Source organism: Cryptomeria japonica, chromosome 5, assembly GCF_030272615.1.
Source record: "Cryptomeria japonica chromosome 5, Sugi_1.0, whole genome shotgun sequence".
NCBI classification, from domain to species: domain Eukaryota; kingdom Viridiplantae; phylum Streptophyta; class Pinopsida; order Cupressales; family Cupressaceae; genus Cryptomeria; species Cryptomeria japonica.
In genome coordinates, this window is record NC_081409.1 from 43,339,680 (window position 1) to 43,360,106 (window position 20,427).

General features: G+C 35.9%; 1 protein-coding gene across 2 annotated transcripts in view; it reads right to left on the minus strand.

The window, feature by feature from the left end:
- LOC131039944 (uncharacterized) overlaps positions 1-14,210 on the minus strand; it is a 214,215-nt gene extending 200,005 nt beyond the window's left edge. The window contains exon 1 of one of the 2 annotated variants that reach the window (XM_057972801.2): positions 13,818-14,210. In XM_057972801.2, coding sequence (XP_057828784.2) covers positions 13,818-13,986 — 169 coding nt within the window. In that variant the 5' untranslated portion in view covers positions 13,987-14,210. The remainder of the gene's footprint in view (positions 1-13,817) is intronic. The other variant, XM_057972796.2, reaches the window with a different exon arrangement.
- Positions 14,211-20,427: the final 6,217 nt, after the last annotated feature.

Here is a 20,427-nt window from a genome sequence, read left to right on the forward strand (position 1 = left end):
ATTCTCATCTCCAAGTTATCATTGGTGATGATGCATGCTATTCTGTGAAGGGTGTTGGTTCTACTTCCTTTCAGTTGGATTCTGGTATTCTTCTTCTTCTGAGTGATGTTCTCTTTGTTCCTAGTATCAAGAGGAATCTGATTTCTATTTCAGCGTTAGAAGACGAGGGTTATCATGTTGCTTTTGCTGATGGAAAAGTTCTTGCATGGAAGAAGAACACTAGCATTCAATTAGCTTGTGAGATTGGTGTTCGTGATGATAGTCTTTACAAGCTTTCAACCCATCCTGTCCAAGCATTAGCTCATGATTATACAAGTTCAAGTGAGCTGTGGCATAAAAGATTTGGTCACCTAAATTTCAGAACTTTGTCTTCAATGGAGAAGGTAGTTGTTGGTCTTCCTAAGCTGAATCAAAACCATTGAGGTGTCTGCAAGGGATGTGCTCCAGGTAAGAATGTTGAGGGTACTTTTCATAGTAGTGAAAATAGAGCAAAGGATATTCTAGAGTTATTTCATTATGATTTGTGTGGCCCTATGTCAGTTGCTACCTTTAGTGGTTTTTGGTATTATGTTACCTTCATTGATGACTTCTCTCGTAAGTGTTGGATTTATTTTCTTAAGTCTAAAGAAATTGATGAAGTGTTGTCCAGATTTAAAGAATTTAAAGCACTTGTTGAAAATTTATCCAACAAGAAGATAAAGGTTCTAAGATCTGATAATGGAGGAGAATATGTTTCTGGTTTATTTCATATCTTTTGTGTTGAAGCTGGGATTAAGAGGGAGTTTTGTGTCCCTTATAATCCTCAACAAAATGGTGTAGCCGAAAGAAAGAACAGGACAATTGTTGAGGCAGCGAAAGCTATGATCCATGATCAAAGTCTTCAAACATTTTTATGGGCAGAGGCTTGCACGACAGCAATATATATTCAGAATCATAGTCCTCATCAAATCCTAGACAACATGACCTCCAGAAGAAGCTTTTTCAGGTATCAAACCAAACATTAGTCACCTCAGAATTTTTGGATGTCCTATTTATATTCATGATCCAAAAGAGAAAAGAACTAAGCTAGAACCTTCAGGAAAAAAAGGCATCTTTGTTGGTTATAGTGAATCTTCAAAAGCATACAGGATCTACATTCCAGATCAAAAGCAAATTGAAATCAGCAAGGATGTCTCTTTTGATGAAGATGTAGCTTGCAAGAGAAGAGTCTATCATGGAATCTGATAGAGACGACTTTGAGCCTCCTCAAGACATAGATATGGTTGATCCAGATTCATCTTCAGAGATTCAAAGGGAGAATACAGATTTAGAAGTCTTTGCTGATCCTGTTGATCCAATTGATTCTATAGATACTTCTGCAGGTTCCAGTAGTATTTCAGCTAATAATAAAAAACCTTTGTGGGCTTGGCACACTATGGAAGAGGCTGAAAAATATGCAGCACCTCGTGGCACCTTCAAAGAGAGTAAAAGGCCTCATAAGTTTGCAGGATATGTAGCTTTGATGATTCACTTCATAGCATCTGAGCCTTCTAATTTTGAAGAAGCTTCAAATCAGCAAGTGTGGAAGTATGCCATGATGGAGGAGTATCAATCTATCATCAAAAATGATGTGTGGGATATTGTTCCTAGGCCCAAAGGTAAATCTGTTGTTTCTTCTAAGTGGCTGTTCAAAATTAAACATGCAGTTGATGGGAGCGTAGAAAAATATAAAGCTAGATTTGTAGCTAGAGGTTTTTCACAAAAAGAAGGCATAGACTATGAAGAGACTTTTGCCCCTATAGCATGTTACACTTCTATCAGAACTATTATTGCTATTGCAGCTGTTAAAGGGTGGAAATTGCATAAGATGGTTGTAAAGATAGCATTCTTGAATGTTGTAATTGAAGAAGAAGTTTTTATTAAGCAGGCAGATGGATTTGTGATCCATGAGAAAGAATCACATGTATGCAGATTGAAAAAGGCCTTGTATGGCCTTAAGCAAGCTCCACGTGCTTGGTATGAAAGAATTGATCAGTATTTGTTGAGCTTGGGTTTTCTCAAAAATGACATAGATCCAAATATCTACTTCAAGGTAATTGATGATAAAGCCTTAATATTAGTTCTATATGTTGATGATTTATTTCAACTGGAGAGGATGATCTCATTGCTAGATGTAAGAAAGAGTTAGCTTTTGAATTCGAGATGAAAGATCTTGGTTTGATGCATTGTTTTCTTGGTTTAGAAGTGTAGTGTTCCTCCTCAATTTATCTTTTGAGCTATGCATCAATAACACTTATTTAGACATATTGATGATACTCTGATGATTGCTCATGACTCTATTCATATTGTAGATGCTATTTTATGACATTTTAGATTATGATCATGACTCTATTTACATTGCAGATACTCATTATGATGTTAGGCATTATTGAATAATATAATATTTTGATGACTTATGCGGATACATGCTATTTTGATGGTTTATATGTGTGGAGGCGGAAAAGCGAGACCAGGTGACTAGGATCTAATCCCACTTTAGCCAACACATTGGGAATACGAAAGAGCCTAGGGAGATAGCTCACTTTGGCTACTTCTTGGGAGAAAGAGAGAGCCAAGGATTATCTCTTAGGGTTTCTATTCCTCTTGTTGTATGTGATGAGAAAAATTAGGGTTTGAATGATCCACTAGACTAGGAGATGAACAATGAAGCATATATGAACTGAAATTGAACAAACTTGCAAATCTGAAACTGAGATACTGAGAGCAGAGAAGGGGGAGGAATTTGGATGTGTACCTGATGCTGAAAAGTGAACCAAACTAACCAGGACTAGGGTGCCACGCCACTATCCCTGAGAACCTGACAAAAAGTTGCAACTGAGGGGATGCAATTCTAAGACCCTGAGCCTGTACCCTGTCAAAAATCACTGATTTTGAGGGGGACCATGGCGCCACACCACTGTCTTGGGCAGGACCAGGACACCACACCCCTGTCCTTGACAGTTTTGAGCAATTCTGAGACTTCTGGGTGGTACTTGTGCCTTTTCCTGATCTGAAACTCCTTCCATGTACCTGTTTCTACACCTGCAACTGAAAAGAGAGGGTTTGGGGTGGCTATATAGGGTTTTGCCTCAATCAAACCCCTGTGTTGGTGATTTCCACCTCCACAAATAGCCGATTTGTATAGTAAAATAGTGTGTGCAGGAATCTTGTGTGTGTGCAAGACCCTAAAATGAAAGCAAACAATTTAGAGCAACCCTAAAGAGTAAACCCTAATTGCTTATAATTGACAAAGTAAATGCTCTAAATCAATGATGCAAAGTGATCTAAAGCATGAATGTAAATATGTAAATTGATGTAATGAAGCTCATGCAAAGACATGAAACCATACCCAACCCCTAAGGGAGGGGTACAAGCCAATCGTCAGTCGGTGATCTCCTATTATTCTTCAATGTCTTCAAGGCTCCTAATTGATGATGAATGCTTGATGAAATGTTGTTGAATGTTGTTGAAGACTCCACATAGGCTTCTCTTTCACTACATAGAAGGCTCTTTGTGCTCCAAAAATCTGCTCTTAGATTCTTAGATCGATAGATTCCATTAGATTCCATCCATTCAAATGAAGAAAGAGAACTCTTATGTATGAAACCCTAGATATTAATTTTGTCTTTAAGCCGACCTAGGATTTGAATTTCCCAACAATCTTTTGGGGTTAAGCATTATAATATCATAGGATTATGCTCCCAAAATTTCGGGAAAAAAGTAGGGGACCATGTGCACTTTGCACATAGTCCGACCAACTTTTCACCAAATTTTCAAGGTCGTTAGATATGATGATATTAGAGCGAATCCCAAAGTTACAACTGATTTCGAGATGTTTTGATATGTGAAATCGGGCCTTAAAGGTCAAAATAGGACATAATTAGGGTTTATGATTTAATGATTTATAAGAGGAATAGAATAAAAAGGGCACACTTAGGGTAAAGAGCCCAATTTTATGATGTATGAAATGATGAAATATGACTTTAGATTTAATTAAATTAATTAATTAAATGCTTAAAGGGAAATTACAATGCAAGATACAAACACACTAAGGCAGGTGCTAAGCTAAGTGTGGAATTGTACCACCCTAGCAAGGGTGTACAATTTACGAGACTACAATATGGATGATGGTACTATCTCTATTGATCATGTGATTTGATGAATATGTGTTGATGGATCTTATATGTGTTCATATGCTTGATGGATTTTACATGCCTTACTATATTGATGAATTATACTAATCATGCACTTGATGACGTTTTGGATGTGTTGACCATATTTAATGATTATCTATGATGAGTTGATCTTATGGTGTATTTGATTGTTGTATGACTGTCTTCGGGATAGAGACAATGTCACATCACTCATTGCAAGCGGGATGTGTCATTGCAATTCTCTAACCCTTGTTTGTTATAATATATATATATGCATATGTCGTATCATTGCTTTGTGGGTGCAGGATTTGTAGGTACCAAGCACCAACTCCACCTGGCTCCATAGGTCTAAGCGTGTCTTTAAATCCCGATGCCATGTAGTTCGGAGTTGACACAAGTTACCCTCAAATACTCTAGGTCTAAGTTGTTCACAATGAGTCGTCAGCGTCTTGGTGTAATTCGCCATGTCAGTTAGTGAGTTTGGTTTCTTCTGTGTTGTAAGTATGCTAGTATTTGTCGGTTTATTCTATTATGTGAGATGATGCGATTATTAATGTTGAGACTAATTACTTGATTATCGATGCGAGATTAAATAGTTAATAATGCTTATTTTAATTATTTTGACTAATAGCGATTTGATTATTTGATTATCTGATTATCTAATGTTTAATTTAATTTATTGGATTTTAGGTATTTAATTACTTGATAATTAATGTTTATTTATTTAATGATGATTTAATATTTATTGTTTAGCCTTTGTTGTGGTTTAATATTTATTTGATATTTGTGATTTGACCTTTATTGGTATTTAATTGTTTATTTATTTATTTTATCGTCTATGGTATAATATTTATTTGGTTCTTTAATTCATTTATGAGTCTTTGGTTTATTTAATTTAATTCCCCCATTTGATTTATTTAATTGTGGCTCATGTTTTATTTATTAGTTTGACTTTTATGTTTAGTGGGATGTATAAATACACTTTAAAATAAAATAATAAAATATTCCCGCCTAGTTGTAAAAACATGATTAATATTTATCTTACCTACCCTCTTCTCTCATTGGTTGAATTCAAAAAGGGATGTATGATTATATTATATGGTGGGGTTGGTAGAATATATTATAGAATCGAGTATTCTAATTGGTCCATGTAGAGGCTAGGGTTTTAGTTATTGATTGGCTTTTTATTTTCATTTTCGTGATGTGTTTTGGGTTAGCTTTTTCTCTTTAAAAATTTTCTCTGTAAGATTTTTCCTTTGGTTTTTGGCTTGGATTGTTGTTGGAGCTTGTTGATTTGTCTTTTGGATTTGGGGAGCTCTTCTTCAGCTTCTTCCCATCACACGGGTTGCAGGTTGGTGATGTTTTTTCTCCCTTTTGTATTTTGATTTACAACTTCATGTATGCACCATGTCTGTAGATTGTATGTGGGAACCCAGGGAAAATAAAATTTATCTTCTATAGTTTTGTATAGTTTGGAAGGAAATATTCAAGTGTATAGATTTATGATAAAGTTTTACTCTATAGTTTGTGGGAAAATATATATATATTTCTAGATTGTCTGTAAATGTCGTTCACGGCTCTGAGAATTTCTTCCTTGTGTAAATCTCTATGGTGAAGCCATTTGGTTGCCTTTGAGTATGGGTAGTCCTTCCTTTGTGAGTTTCCAGGTTTGGATGTGTTTGGATTTTGATTTTGCTTAAAGTTATGTCTGTCTATAGTGTTATGTATGTGTTTTGTCGTGGAGTAATTTGGTGAGATCTTTGTCTCTACTTGACGATTGTTTATTTTGTTTATGCCCTTGTGTTCCTACGTTTTGGCCCTTGTGTTCCTATGTTCTGGGTGACTCTATGTATATATCTTTCGAAACTTTCTGTTTAAAGTTTGATTTTTAATCTTTGTCGTAAGTTCTATGTTTTCCGTATGTATTTATGTAAATGCGCTAATTTTGTATATGCATTGTCTTTCGTTGTATTTGTGATGTCCTTCGTTGTATTTGCGTTGTCTTTTGTTGCATTTGCGTTGTCTTTCGTTGTATATACATTGTCTTTCGTTGTAAATGCGTTGATTAACCATGTATATGCGATGTAGTGCATTGTAAAAGCGCAAATCTGTAATGTGAAAGCATTGTATTGTGTGGTGTATGCGTTGTTTTGCCCAGTTAAGGTATTTTGACCTGTTTTGCTTTTTCTGTCTTTCTTTTCAGATCTGATATTGTTACCATTTGCAGATGTTTTCTAACATTGGCATTTATCTGATTTGAGAGTTTTATGTGATTTCTGCGTCTTGGTATGTGGATATGCCTTACTTATGAGTTCTTGAGATTTCTCCTTTCATGTTGATGAGCCATGATTGTGAGGGTTGTTATATTGATTTTGGACCAGCAAGTTGATGTGCTTGGCTGCTATCTTTTATTTCATGTTGATGAAGATTTGATTGCCTTATTATGGCTTGATGTTTACTCCGAGTATGAGGCTCAAGGTTGCTTACTTGTTAATATGGCTTTTTGGATGTTCAAGCTTATGTGTATGTTTATGGCTGCATAATGATGATTTTGGTTTTCAGATTTGTATTTGATTTAGAGCCTCCTACTTTTCTATTGTTGTTTGGGAGCGTGTTAGGTGGAGTGGGCTTCCATGTGATGACCGGGATCATGAGAGATAGGCGGAGAGTTGATAAGCCTCCCGTCTAGATCGTCAGGGCACATTGGAGGTTTTCCTATTGTTAAACAAGTGATAACTTTAATAATAAATTAGATGGGTTGGGTAATTAGAACTCACCTAACAAGATAATTAATTGATTGAGCCCCATGTCTTGATCCTAGGGAGGATGTTTTAGGATGAGCTTGGGAAGGCCACTACGGTGGTAAGTCAAATCTCCCTTGATTCTCTCATGGGTAGAAATGGCTCCACATGTCTATCGGGGTTATGTTATGCCTTGAATAGTTGTGTTGGCAATATTATGGGGAGGATAGCATGTGATGACACTCCACTCCTACATGTGCCTTGTTTGAGTTGTATTGATGCCTTGTTGATTGTGCACCTCTGGGAGTTTCTTTTTGTGTTTGTTTGTGATTGGTTCTTGCTTAAATGTCCTTGTATTGTTTAGTCTCCTTGGTTTTAAGTGTCAACCTAGATGTAGAGTGTGTGTTGGGACCTTGTGTCATCTCCTAGCATGGGGGGTGGTTCCTTTGGTTCCACATGATCGAGTGGTTGGTGCTTTTTACCATTGGGATAGTCCTATCTTTGGATCTTCTTGCGTGGATGAGGATGCTTCTTCAAATAGTTCATGGATGATTATTGCAACAAGAATGTAAATGATGTCGTGATTTATGTAATGAAATCATCATGGTAATGGTTGTAAAAGAAATCATGAGAAATGAGAAATGACTACGTTGTTCTAGTTAGTGATAGCTTTGGTTATAGTATATGATTGTAAAGATGAACTTGGGTTGTATTGAAGCGCATATATAGATTAAATGAAATGGATGCATGAGATGTGATTATGTATTATGGTCTGGAATAAAATGTTGCAATTTTGTATTCACGATGAGTCTTGTTAAAAAGGAAAATTGTGCAAACGTTATGATAATGGTAATAGCTTAGGAATGTTGTCTTTAGCTAATGCTTTAAGTAGGAGAAATGCTAAGCCTTGGTAGGATTGAAATCTTGTAATGCTTGGGTTGTAACTGAATGTTTCCTATGAACGTAATTTTATGAATATTCTTAATGAAAGAATTACTAATCTTATTAATGGAAATTACTAGTAAGTGTATGTGTAGACGGTAAAATGAATGGTTGTCTTTTAAGAAAGGATTAGATTGTATTATGTATTATGGATTAAGATTATAACTCCAATTGGTGGATGCTATTAGATGTTATGGATTTAGGTTATCGTATCTTAAGTTGTGTTGAGTTGAATTCATGAAGTTATTGGATTTGCAATAAGTTGTTATTGGAATGGAATAGATTAGGTTGTTGGTTAATTGATATAGCGTAAGAGATTTTATGAGTATTAAATGAGCCATGGATTAAATGTTTAGGAAGACCTTGTGATTGTTGCATTATGCACTTTAGGAATCATGATTAAGAGATGGACATGCTAGGTGCAAAGAATCATAAATAGTTACGTGGAAGTTAATTGTAAATGGAGAATTATGTTAACGCAAATGTAAGGGTTAATCTTGGTGTGTGAATGATGATCATAATAGTCGAAGGATGGTTAAGGGTAATAGGAACATTTGGAATTGGTGCATAAAATGAACCTAAGAAAAGAGGAAATAGTTATGCATTGAAAGGTAGAATCTCATATTAAATGAATGATTAAGTAGGTTGCATATCATGAGTGTTAGGTATTGCTATGTTGCACCTCTGCTTGATTAATAATTAAGATTATTAGGTATTAATCTGAAAGAAAGTAAACGTTTATTGCTTATGTACGAAGAATAAGTAATGGCGTTGAGATACCCTAGGGAGTTAGTTGTAATGATTTATTAAATTTCGCTTGCGTAATTGTTAAATAGATGAAGTGAATTATTCTATGTTCGTATCATTTAAATGTTGATGTGTGCTCACTGCATTGCTTAAGTGATGTTATGTGTTGATATATATAAACAACAAAAAAATTAGTGTAGTTACCTATATTTCTCTAGGGTATTTTGGCGAGCATTACAAGAAGTGTGGCAAAGACCAAATGATGTCATATTGAGTCAAGGGAAATACGCCATTGATCTTTTGAAAATATTTGGTATGTTAGATTGCAAGTCTATGGCAACTCCCATGGAAGCAAATCTGAAAAAGTTACATGAGGTTGCAGCTAGTTCAGACTTAGTTGATCCTACTATGTATAGACAATTGATTGGATCATTGATGTATTTAGTCAATACAAGGCCTGACATATGTTATGTTGTTAACACTCTCAACCAGTTTATGTGTGAACCTAGACATATTCATTTTGTTGCAGCTAAACATATAGTGAGATATGTGTGTGGTACAGTGGGATATGGCCTGAAATATACTTCTTGTGAAGTCCTGAAATTGCAGGGTTTTTCTGATTCAGATTGGGCAGGATGTGTTCCTAACAGGAAAAGCACTTCAAGATGTGTTTCAGCCTAGGTTCAGCTATGATTTCCTAGTGTTTCAGCCTAGGTTCAGCTATGATTTCCTAGTGCAGAAGAAAACAATCATGTGTTGCTTAGAATACAGCTGAAGCGGAATATGTTGCAGCTTGTGTGGCTGCAAGAAAAGCAGTGTGGCTTCGCAAATTGCTCGCAGGATTGTTTGGGAAGCCTTTGGAACCTACAGTGATTCTTTGTGATAACCAAAGCTATGTAAAGCTTTCAGTTAATCATGTTTTCCATGATAGATCCAAGCATGTGGAAATAAAATATCATTACTTGAGAGATATGGTTCAAAGAAAAACAATGGAGCTCAAGTACATTTGCACTGAAGAGCAAATAGCAGACATTCTCACCAAGCCACTTCCTAGAGTGAAGTTTTGTTATTTCCGAGACAAGTTTGGTATTGTGGAGAATGATGCTCTTGCTAAGAGAGAATCTCAGCTGTAATGAAACTTTTACATGTTGTTAATGAGTTCTTCTCTGTGAAGGAGAAATTCGAGGTGTAATCCCTTGTAATGCACTTTCTCTGTGACAAAGAAATTTGAGGTGAAAGCCCTTGAGGCTCTTTTCACTAATAGGAGTAGCCATAGTGAATGTCATGTTGGGAGACTCCATGACAACATCACGTTGAGTGACTCCGTGATGAGAGCTTGTGCTATTTCACTCATAGGAGTAGCCATGGTGAACATCATGTTGAGTGAATCCATGATGCCTATCATGTTGAGAGAATCCATGATTAATTTTTGTTGTTTTCATATTGTGTTTGTCATGTTGACAGACTCCATGACTTGAAATCAGTTAAAGATATCTCCTTTGTTAAGAGGGAGCGTTATTGTTTGTAACTTCAGTAGATCGTTTCATATGTCTTCTCGTCTCTTCCGTGAGCTCCGTCGATATAAGGTTCTCGTGTGTCTTTGCCTTCTTGTCTCTTGTCGGATGTGAGAGGAGTTTCAAAGTTGTCTTGTAACTATCACCGTATTCTTGATAGCCTTGCTTTTCGTCTTCCGTCTTTTCATGATATATTGTTTTGTGCTCTTGTTCTTTCTGTGGTTGCGTGTTTTGTAACAGGTTGTTCGAGGAGTGCGTGGTAATTCTTAAGCAAGGCAACCTTTTTTATATGCTTTCAATAATCTCTTTGAGGACATATTTTTTGGAGGAATGTTATCGTCTTCAGCTATCCTGTAGCTTTCGATCTTTTGGTATAATTCTTCTATATTCAATTGTTGTGTGATCTCATCTTGTTGTAAAAGATCATATTCTAAATGTAAGATAGCGGTCATCATTTTCAGAAAGCTTCTTGATTTATACTATTGATTGTTGAAGTGAGAACAATCATTGTTTTTAGGCTTCAAAACATTGTATCAGATTCATATTGATAATAAAATTCAATTTTGGTGTGGCTGGGTTTTTCACCCTCAGGTGGAGGGTTTTCCCAGGATAATCGTAGAGTCTCTTGTTTTGTATTTTTCAGATTCTGAATTTTTATCTTTTTGGTTCTAATTTAACATAGACAAGCCTGGAAACTATGCTATTATATCATCATGGAGTTTTTTCTTCGTTCCCTTGGATGATTCAGCCATCTTAATAATCTAAGGTTTCACAAATAACTAGGGAAACTAGGTTTTTTAACAAACTTCAAACAACAACCCTGACAGACATTTCAAGCAACCAAACCCTCCAAATCCTATTTAATCAACTCAAAAAACACAAAACTTCTATCTTTTCAAGCAAAATAGAGCTCAAATTATGAGAATTTAACTTACTTGTTATATCACTCAACATAAACCCTAACTGGTGATGAAAATCAGCTCTGCAACTTTCACCTTCCATATCGAACATAGAAGACACATTATAGGAGCTCCACATGCAAGAATTTTCGCAATAGAATGCAGAAAACCCAGTCAAAATCAATCTTTATTCATTTAGGGTGCCATTAATACCTTACGCACGAGACTAGGAGCTGCAATTAGCCATTTTTTTTAACTTTTGAATTTGAGTTGTAGATCAAGACTATCGAACAATGGAGATCATTATATGAAAGCCATTAAAACTTACATTTAAATCAACAAGACTTTCACCTTTAGGGTCTAATGATCGAGTGGAAGCCACATGGTGCAATCGCACGTTTTTTGCAAGAACAAAAAACCAGCCCCAACACCTTAGTTTAATGTTGCAAAAGCCTTCTAATTGGGACAACTTAGAGTTATCACCATTAAGAAGTCCGACCCCACCACATCGATGAAAGTGCAAAACCAATACGTTGCGTTTAAAAGTTGGGTAGACCCCACCACAGGCTAGCCAACAGGCAAGTCCTTTTTGCATTTTTGCAATGCAAAAATCTCCAAGAAACTCAAATGTGCAAAAACATGAAAGCAATCTGGACTATTGATCCGAACAAGGGCGTCAAAAAGTGTGAACTCCACATTTCATAGTTTTGCAAACACAAACCTTGATGCAATCTTTGACACACGAAACTATGAAACCATTGAGTAGACCATTGTGTTGCCAACCAATAGCATGCTTCCACCCATGGAAAAAGTCAAACAAGGAAGCCCTTGTGAAAATGCACAAAGTCAACACGTAGCACAAATGGGACCCAACTTCGTCCTGCAAAACCAACATTAGAAGCAGAATAAAACAAGTGGATCCCGAGTATCAAATGGACCAATAACGCACTTTCACACAGAGAAACACTGACTAGGATAACTTTACGAAAGCACAACGAGATGACACATGTACAACCAGGACCCACAACTTGGCTTTATAGGGGAACTCTTAAGGTGTAAAAGGCGCTTGACAAAGCTAGTAAAACAAGGGAATTGCTAGCAAAGAAGGTCGGTCACTCAACAACATATTATAGTTAAGTTGTAACTTAAGTGATCAGCAACTAGCTACAACAAGTCAACAACAGATTAGAACATAGAGCCGGGGAAGAATGAAAAGACTTAGGTTTTTTGAATTTTAGCCTATTTAAACCCAAGAACAACCATGGGAAACCCTAAAAACTTGCAGGGGTGATAACAAGTTGCACGCCTAAAAATCCTCCCCTAGTGATGGCTTGAGAGAGCCCTCACAATCACAAAACCCTTGCTCGTGACTATTAAAAATCCCTCTATTTTCTACAACTAGCAAGGAAATGTCAATGGTTTCCTTGCATAATTACTGCAAACTCCTTCACCTCATAACTACAAATCTTGCATTCCAAATCTTTGACTAAGAAACCTACATTTTTCTTTGACTGTAACTTGTGTTTTAGTTGCTGGTACACCGCAGCTAGAGTTCATCCTTCAAACACATTCAACGCACTCAACCTAAGATTTTCCAGCCCTTGATTCTTGCAAAAACTTCCTCATATGTCTGCCCTCATTGAAACCCACTGTTTGGTTATTCTTCAGGCTATTTTGCATGACTGACGCCCATGAAAATGCTCCCAATTTTCTGCACAACCCATGACACTTCGTGGATCAGACAAGGGCACACAGGACTTCATCTTTGGTGCAACATAAAAATGACTCAGACCTTTTGATGGAAGCATGGTGCTTACTTGGAATCACCATATAAATAATCAGCTCAACTCAAACTCAATCCATCCCTCTCTGATACCATATTAAGAATGGGCTATAAGCACAAACAAGGCATACACACAATAACACAATATTATACTGTAAAATATTGGATATTGAAATGTCTGTTACAAAGAGATCCGTCTCCATATATAGAGTTTAAGAGATGTAACCAACAATTAATAAATGTGACACTGATCCAAGATTCAAATACTGATAACAAATAAAATTATTACACACCACCAAGTCACTGTTGCGACTTACTACAAAAGATAAGCCTTATATTGTAACAGGTTAAGCCAAAACTAGGGTTGTAAAATTGGTGCAGCCTTTCAGTCGCTAAAAGATGGATAATACCCGTTTCAGGAACTGAACCAATGTATTAGCCAATGTGAATTTCACTACCAACCCAAAACCCAATTGATATAGCAATTTCACAGCTACGTTTGTGGAGTTGGTAAAGGCTTTTTGTCTCTTGAAGGACCCCCAAGTTATACCCATTCCAAAAGTTATACTAATTGTTCAACAACGAGAATTTTGCCAGCAAAGTGATTGAGGTTAGTGTTTAATAATACCAAAGGTTGTAAAATTGATGCAGGCTTTTAGTCTCTTGAAAGAAACCGATTGATACCGATTTCTGAAGTTGAATCAATGAGAAACGAACTCAAACCCTTGATTGACGTCAGAGTTCAACAACAATTAGGACTGTAGAATTGGTGAAAGCAGCAGACCTTTAGAATCTTAAAAGACGCCAATCTATACGCATCCTACAAATTGAATCAAATATATTCGCCAATGCAAATTTCAGAGCCAATCCAAAAACCTTATTAGGGTTAAGATTCTAACGATTGTTGAAGTTGTATAATTGGTACAGACTTTCAGTTTCTCGCGAGAAAAACTGTATATACCCATTTTAGATATTAAATCAAATGCATTGTTTTAAACAGTTGGATAATGAAAATGTACCTGGACGGCGAGCTTGATTCGGACTCGTAAATCCCAGAGTCTCTGGATCAGCGGCTTCAACCGAAAATGGTCTGTTTAGAGTCCATGGGATGACATTTGGTTGGATGTTTTTTAGTTGACATGCGTTCTTCCATGGCAGAAGCCTTGTTAGGGACCTGCATTTCCACATCTTTCACGTTGTTTCTGTGTAGAATTTTGTCCGCCTTGGTTACAACTAGAATATTGTGTACTAAAGAATACAGACTGATATACTTCTCTAGAATAGAGACTGATATTTGTTCGGAGAGGTTTCTAAAAACTGTAATTTTGTACCTGAGTTTGAAATCGATTTATGATTTTGATTATAAGGGGAGGGTCGAGGCAATAATTTAAATACCTAGCATGAATGAATGAATGATTGATTTTATTGAGATTGAATAATTTATGGGATGAAAAGAAAATAACATTAAACTTTCTGAATATATTTTTCTATGTCTCATTTCTTGTTATGAATCTTGATAAGAAGCTTGTCTTTTGGTTGATCTTGTCTCCATCAAATAACTGATGCATAAAAGGGCAATAATTTTGGGGGGGACTTGTTAGATAATTTCATGCTTCGTTATTAAAAATTATAATAATAATTACACATTAATTTAGGAAAATCATTATAAATTATTATTGATTTTAGAAATATTGTATTTCTAACTCTAATATGTTGGCAATGTTACTGAAAAGAGGGTTCAAAATAGGGAGTTAAATTGTTGATTTCACTGCACGGCATAATAGTGAAAGAAGATAGAAACTTCATATTAGTAAAAGAAGATAGTGTTTAATGAAGGTAGTGTTTAAAGTTCTTTGAGAAATTAATTTTTGTCTAGGTTAATTTATTAAAATATTAAATTTAATTGGTTTGAGAAATATAGAATTTTTATGTAAAGGTAGTGTTTAAGGTTGTAAAGGAACTTAAATTTTCATGATAACTATGTCTCCAACTAGAATTGTTATTCTAGCCCCCCTACCTCCCTAAGTTATAGTTCAATGGTTCCCCCTAAAATTCTATGGGTGCTCAAATTGTTATTCTAGCAGGCTACTCGCCCTACAATTCTATGGGATTGATTAATAAAGATGTATATCGCCCTACTATTCTGTGGAGGGAGCTATAGTTGCATATTGAATCCCTTAATTCCTATATTATTATTGACTCTAGAAACATTGTATTTCTTGTGAAGGTAGTGTTTAAGGTTTGTAAGAGAAATTATTCTTTTGTCTAAATTAATACATAAAAATATTATAATTCACTATTGACTAGAGAAATATAGTATTCTTTATGTAAAGGTGGTGTTTAAGGTTGTAAAGGAAATTAAATTTTCATGTCTAGTTAATTTATATATTGTTATGTGGAATGTAAATTATTAAAGAATGCAACAACTCGTGTACAAATATGAAATTAATAGCTAGATAATAAATTAGTAATTGTTTTGGATTTAAAAAATTTATTGACTTTATGCAACAACAATTATATTAATTTGGAACTAATTTGCAACCACAAACTTGTACTCGTAAACTTGTATAGTGTAATTTACTACCTTTTGTTCTTCACTTCACCTTATCAACCTTGACTATTTTATCTTTTGATTATTGATGGAATACAAATATTTATAAATACCTTTGTGGAATTGCCATTATGTTACAAGAGGACGTATTCTCATAAGTCAACCATTAGAAATGTGTACAAATAATTGAAAACAACAATCTTTAGTTATTGGCTCATTTTCCTTGACCTCACTCCACTAACGTATTCACACAAGCAATGGGTTGTAAACAAATCAGCATATTGGGGCCCTCAGCAATGCCCCTTGTGTAAGAAAACCGTAGAGAGCACTGACGATCTCTTGGTTCAACGTGACTAGCCTAACAATGTTGGTCCTCCTTCTATCAAAAACTATGTTGGTCAGGCCAACTTCCAAACAACATCAAAGCAATCTTTGAAACTTGGTTGAGACTTCATAAAGGGGCCCTTATGGGTTGGCCTATAGATCGAGGTGCCAACAATGATCATATGGCAACAATGGAAGGAATGAAATGATAAAAAAATTAAGATAAGGAAGTCCACATTGCCTCCATCTTTGGCCAAAATCAAGATGGGAATAAGTGAACATTGAAATTTGAAAATGAAGATCAAAAAGATCAAAAAAAATTATAAGGGATCACAAGATGCAACTTAAATGGAAGTACTTAAAGATGTTGGTAGGCTGTTGCAACTAGATTTTGTCCACTAAAAGAAATGTCAACAAGAACCTAGCCTTAAGTGAAAGATTCGAAGAAAAAAAACAATGAAAGCATCAAAAACAATTCAAACACAAGATCATATCTGATAATTAACAATGAAATCATAAATCAACACTACATTAATAACACACATAACACCAAGATTTTTGATGTGGAAAACCTAGTCAAGGGAAAAACCATGGTGGGAACCTACCCACAATATGATGATACCCTATAAGAAGTATATGAAATATTACAATGGGTAATGCACATGCATTCAAGCACATTGCCTAGAGCTCACTGCTCAAACACAATAACAAAGAGGGCTACAACCCTGGGGAAGACTCACTGTCTTACAAAAACATTCGGATTACATCTAGAGGATCTTGAACTGATAGAATAGCATCTCCTCATTTTTTGTTACAGTTCTGGTTAAGCACACTGCCTAATTTGCTATTCCACACTTCTTCACACTTCTGAAAGATCAAAACACTAGTTCACACACTTATTCGATCACACATATTTGCATACACTCGCAGATACCACGCAGAGACATCTTTCATACGACTATTACATATATTTACACAAATCATCAACCTATATTTCAAGGTCGGCTCAACACACATCACAAATTACAAAACAATAACCTTGCATGCTACAATATAACATGCTGACCAAAACAATGTCGGTTAAGACATAGGCTGGACCCAAATCAACTCATCGAACACACAACACCTTCAACAATTATGCTACAAACATCTGCAACACGTGTAATATCCCTTGCCCAAACTGACTGATTTTGGCTCAAGGAATATTGTCAAACACTTTGTATGTTGTCTTTCTCTATTCTGATTTTTGTATTTCAGATTGTTTGATACACTTTGAAAGTTGCCAAGAAATTTAGAAAGTTCACCAATGATGTTGACAATACCTCTTACAATGAACTAGTATGCGAGTGCAGTTCTTTTTGGTATTTTCAATGCATATACATGAAAACTAGATATGGAATGCATACCTACAGCCAACTGACATTTTGACAAACAACTGGCATGCAACTATTAAGCTGATCATATATGCTATTAAAAGGACATTTCGTCAAACAAATGGTATGCAACATATATCTTCTTTATTGAATTCATTCCTAAGTACAATGCTGCTATGGATTTGCCAAGACTAATTGGCTTACAAAAAGACTACAGCAATGCCAAAACTGATTCAAAGTTATCACTTACAACAGCAAAATTATATGCCTAATATTTCAATACTAGCTACTAATAGTTGCAAGAGGAACCTGACAGAAGGACCAGGGCGCCCAGCGCCCCTGTCCCAGGGACCAGGGCGCCCCGCGCCCCTGTCCTGGCAGGACCAGGGCGCCCCACGCCCCTGTCCTGATCTTTTGCTCTGAAACTTGGTGTGAAGTTCTGTCTCGGTCTGCTTCTTTCGGATCTGCAACTTGCGGCGTCGTCCGAATCCCGAAACCTGCACTTATAACCGAAAAGGTATGGTGGGCGACTATATAGGGTTTTGCCTTAGTCAAACCCCTGCTTTGGTGATTTCCACCTCCACGAATAGCCAAGTTGTATTGCAAAAGTAGTGTGTGTGCAGACCTTGTGTGTGTGCAAGATCCTAAAATGCAAGTAAGCAAACTAGAGCAACCTAGAAAGTAAACCCTAATTGCTTGCAAATGATAATGTAAATGCTCCAAATCAAGATGTAAAGAGATCTAAAGCATGAATACAAGTGATATAATGAGGCTTATGCAAAGACATGAAAACAACATGAAATCATACCCAACCCCAAGGGAGGGGTACAAGCCAATCTTCAGTCGGTGATCCCTTATTGTTCTTCAATGCCTTCAAAGCCCTAAATGAATGAATGAAATTGATAGATGCTTGATGGATGGATGTTGAATGTTGTTGAAGTCTTCAAAGATCTGCTCTTTCGCTGCATAGAAGGTCCTTATAACCAAAAATCCCCTCCTTTCAAATGAAGAAAGAGAGCTCTTATATATGAAACCCTAGGTCTTAATTTCAACTTTTGGCCGACCTAGAGATTGAATCTCCCACCAATTTCTTGGGGTTAAGCTTTATTTTATGATTGGATCGTGCTCCTAAAATTTCGGGAAAAATGTCCGGGACAATGTGCACGTCGGGCGCCATGGTCCCGACAACTTTTCACCAAATTTTCAGGGCCGTCGGATATGATGATTTTAGAGTGAATCCCAAAGTTACAGGTGATTTCGAGATGTTTTGACCCCCGAAATCAAGCCCCCAAGTTCAAAATAGGGGCTAATTAGGGTTTTTGATTAAATGATGTATTAGAGGAATAAAATGAAAGGGGCACACTTTAATGAAAAGGGCCCAACTTTATGATATGGGAGATGATAAAATAGAACCCTAGACCTAATTAATTTAATTAATTAAGTGCTAAAGGAGAAATGCAATGCAAAATGCAAAATGCGCCAAGGCGGGTGCTAAACTAGGTGTGAAATTGTACCACCCTAGCAAGTGCGTACAATTTACGACGCTACAGACATAAATTTAAAATTCATCACATTCAAATCTTACATTGATTTTCATAAAAGGTCCTAATTTTAGATATGCTTTTCCAACAAATTCAGATTTTAATTAAGAGACTTTCAATGACAATTAATAAATTAGATTTACTTGCTCTTTCACATATGATTACATTAATTTTTGCATATATTTACTACAATCATGTGTCGGATAAGAGTTTCTATCATTTGTTGTTGCTTCTCTTTATTTATAGCACTTGGTCATATTGTGTTGTTAGGATTCCTAGATTATTTTCTTTTCAATTAGATCTCAAAGCTTTTGTTAATCACCTTAAAGCTTTTGTGGACCCTAAACCTCGAGATCATAACCTTTGTACCTCTCCTAGGGTATCTGGTGTGGATGAGATGAGACTTAATGCTTTAACTAATTCTCCCTCTAAACAAGAGAAAGCATTGGAAAGTAACATGGATCCATCTTCTTCTGATACAAATACCCTTGAGCAAGGGAGGTAAAATCAAAACATCAACATTCTTACATCTTTAGATCCTCCTTATTCTTCTAAGAGATATCTTCAACATCAAAGTATATGTAGCGAGTATGATGTCATGCATTTTATTCATGACCTTTCCCCTCGCATATAGATAACTAAGAATGAGCTTTTAGATGATGAGGATGTTTCTTTCCAATCTTCCAAAAATGATAAGCTTGATAAAGGAAAGGATATTTGATAGGGAGGATAGTGCTGGGTGGTTGTTAAGCGGCTAGTATGTTTGCTTGGAAAAAGTTCCTTATTGTTTTCAAGGTTTAAACACAAAGGTCAGAGTGCAAATAGATCAAAGGCAGTCTAACAACTCACCTTGCTCCACCTCCCTATGTCAAACTCTTCTTGGCTACTCAAAAACTCCAACTCCCAAGTTTGATGACATCCTTCCAAGGGCTCCAAAACCATCTTATGAAGCCAAACTCACCAAATAGGTTGAATTCATGTTAGATTGACCTATTTAAACTTGTTTTGTTGGATTTCATGCTTTGTAACCTTCACTTGCTTACCCGATTTGACAAAAACTTGGTTTTAGGCCTAAAACGGGCTACTAGGCAATTAGCCCTCCATTAGGGGTTTTGTGCTCACCCTGTTCAACCAATGGAATTCCAGGATAAAAGCTTTACATTTTTGGATACCCTTTTGGGAATACTTGAAGATTCATAAAGTTTCAGGGTCTCTCGGGGCTTCTCCATGACTGTCCCAAAAATGGGTGAAAAAGGTGGGCTTTGAAGGGTTTTGATGGTGAAAAACCAAGATTCAACCTATAAACCTCCAATATGGACAAGAGACCTTAGTGCCATAATAGTACTGACTATTTAAGCCACAAATAAGAAGATTTACACTTCAAAGTTTGAAGAACAAGTTTTTTTCAAAAAGTTGTTTATGAGGAAAATGCAACATTTTACAACTTTTCCAATTTTGCCTCTTTCAAACACTTCATTCGCAAAAAAAACCAATTACATTCAACATGTAAGAATTATTATCATTTAGAAACAAAGGGAATCTTGTTAGCCCTACATACAAGCATTGGGCAATTACAAAAAAATGGTTTATTTCACTGTCAAGTAGACTGTTGCTGCCCCTTTGTCTTTCACTGTTTTTTTTTGTAGTTCACTGTGACCTGCACTTTCACTGTTAAAACTCTTCACAAAAAGTTTGTTTTTGTGTTCCTTAACAAGGCTCAATATTTTTTGACTTATTTTCCTTCATACCTGTCATTTGGAAGGAGAAGAATACATGTATAACTTCAAGAAAAAAGTAAAAACTCAGTCCTAATTGACTGTGACAACAAGTTTGCATTTCA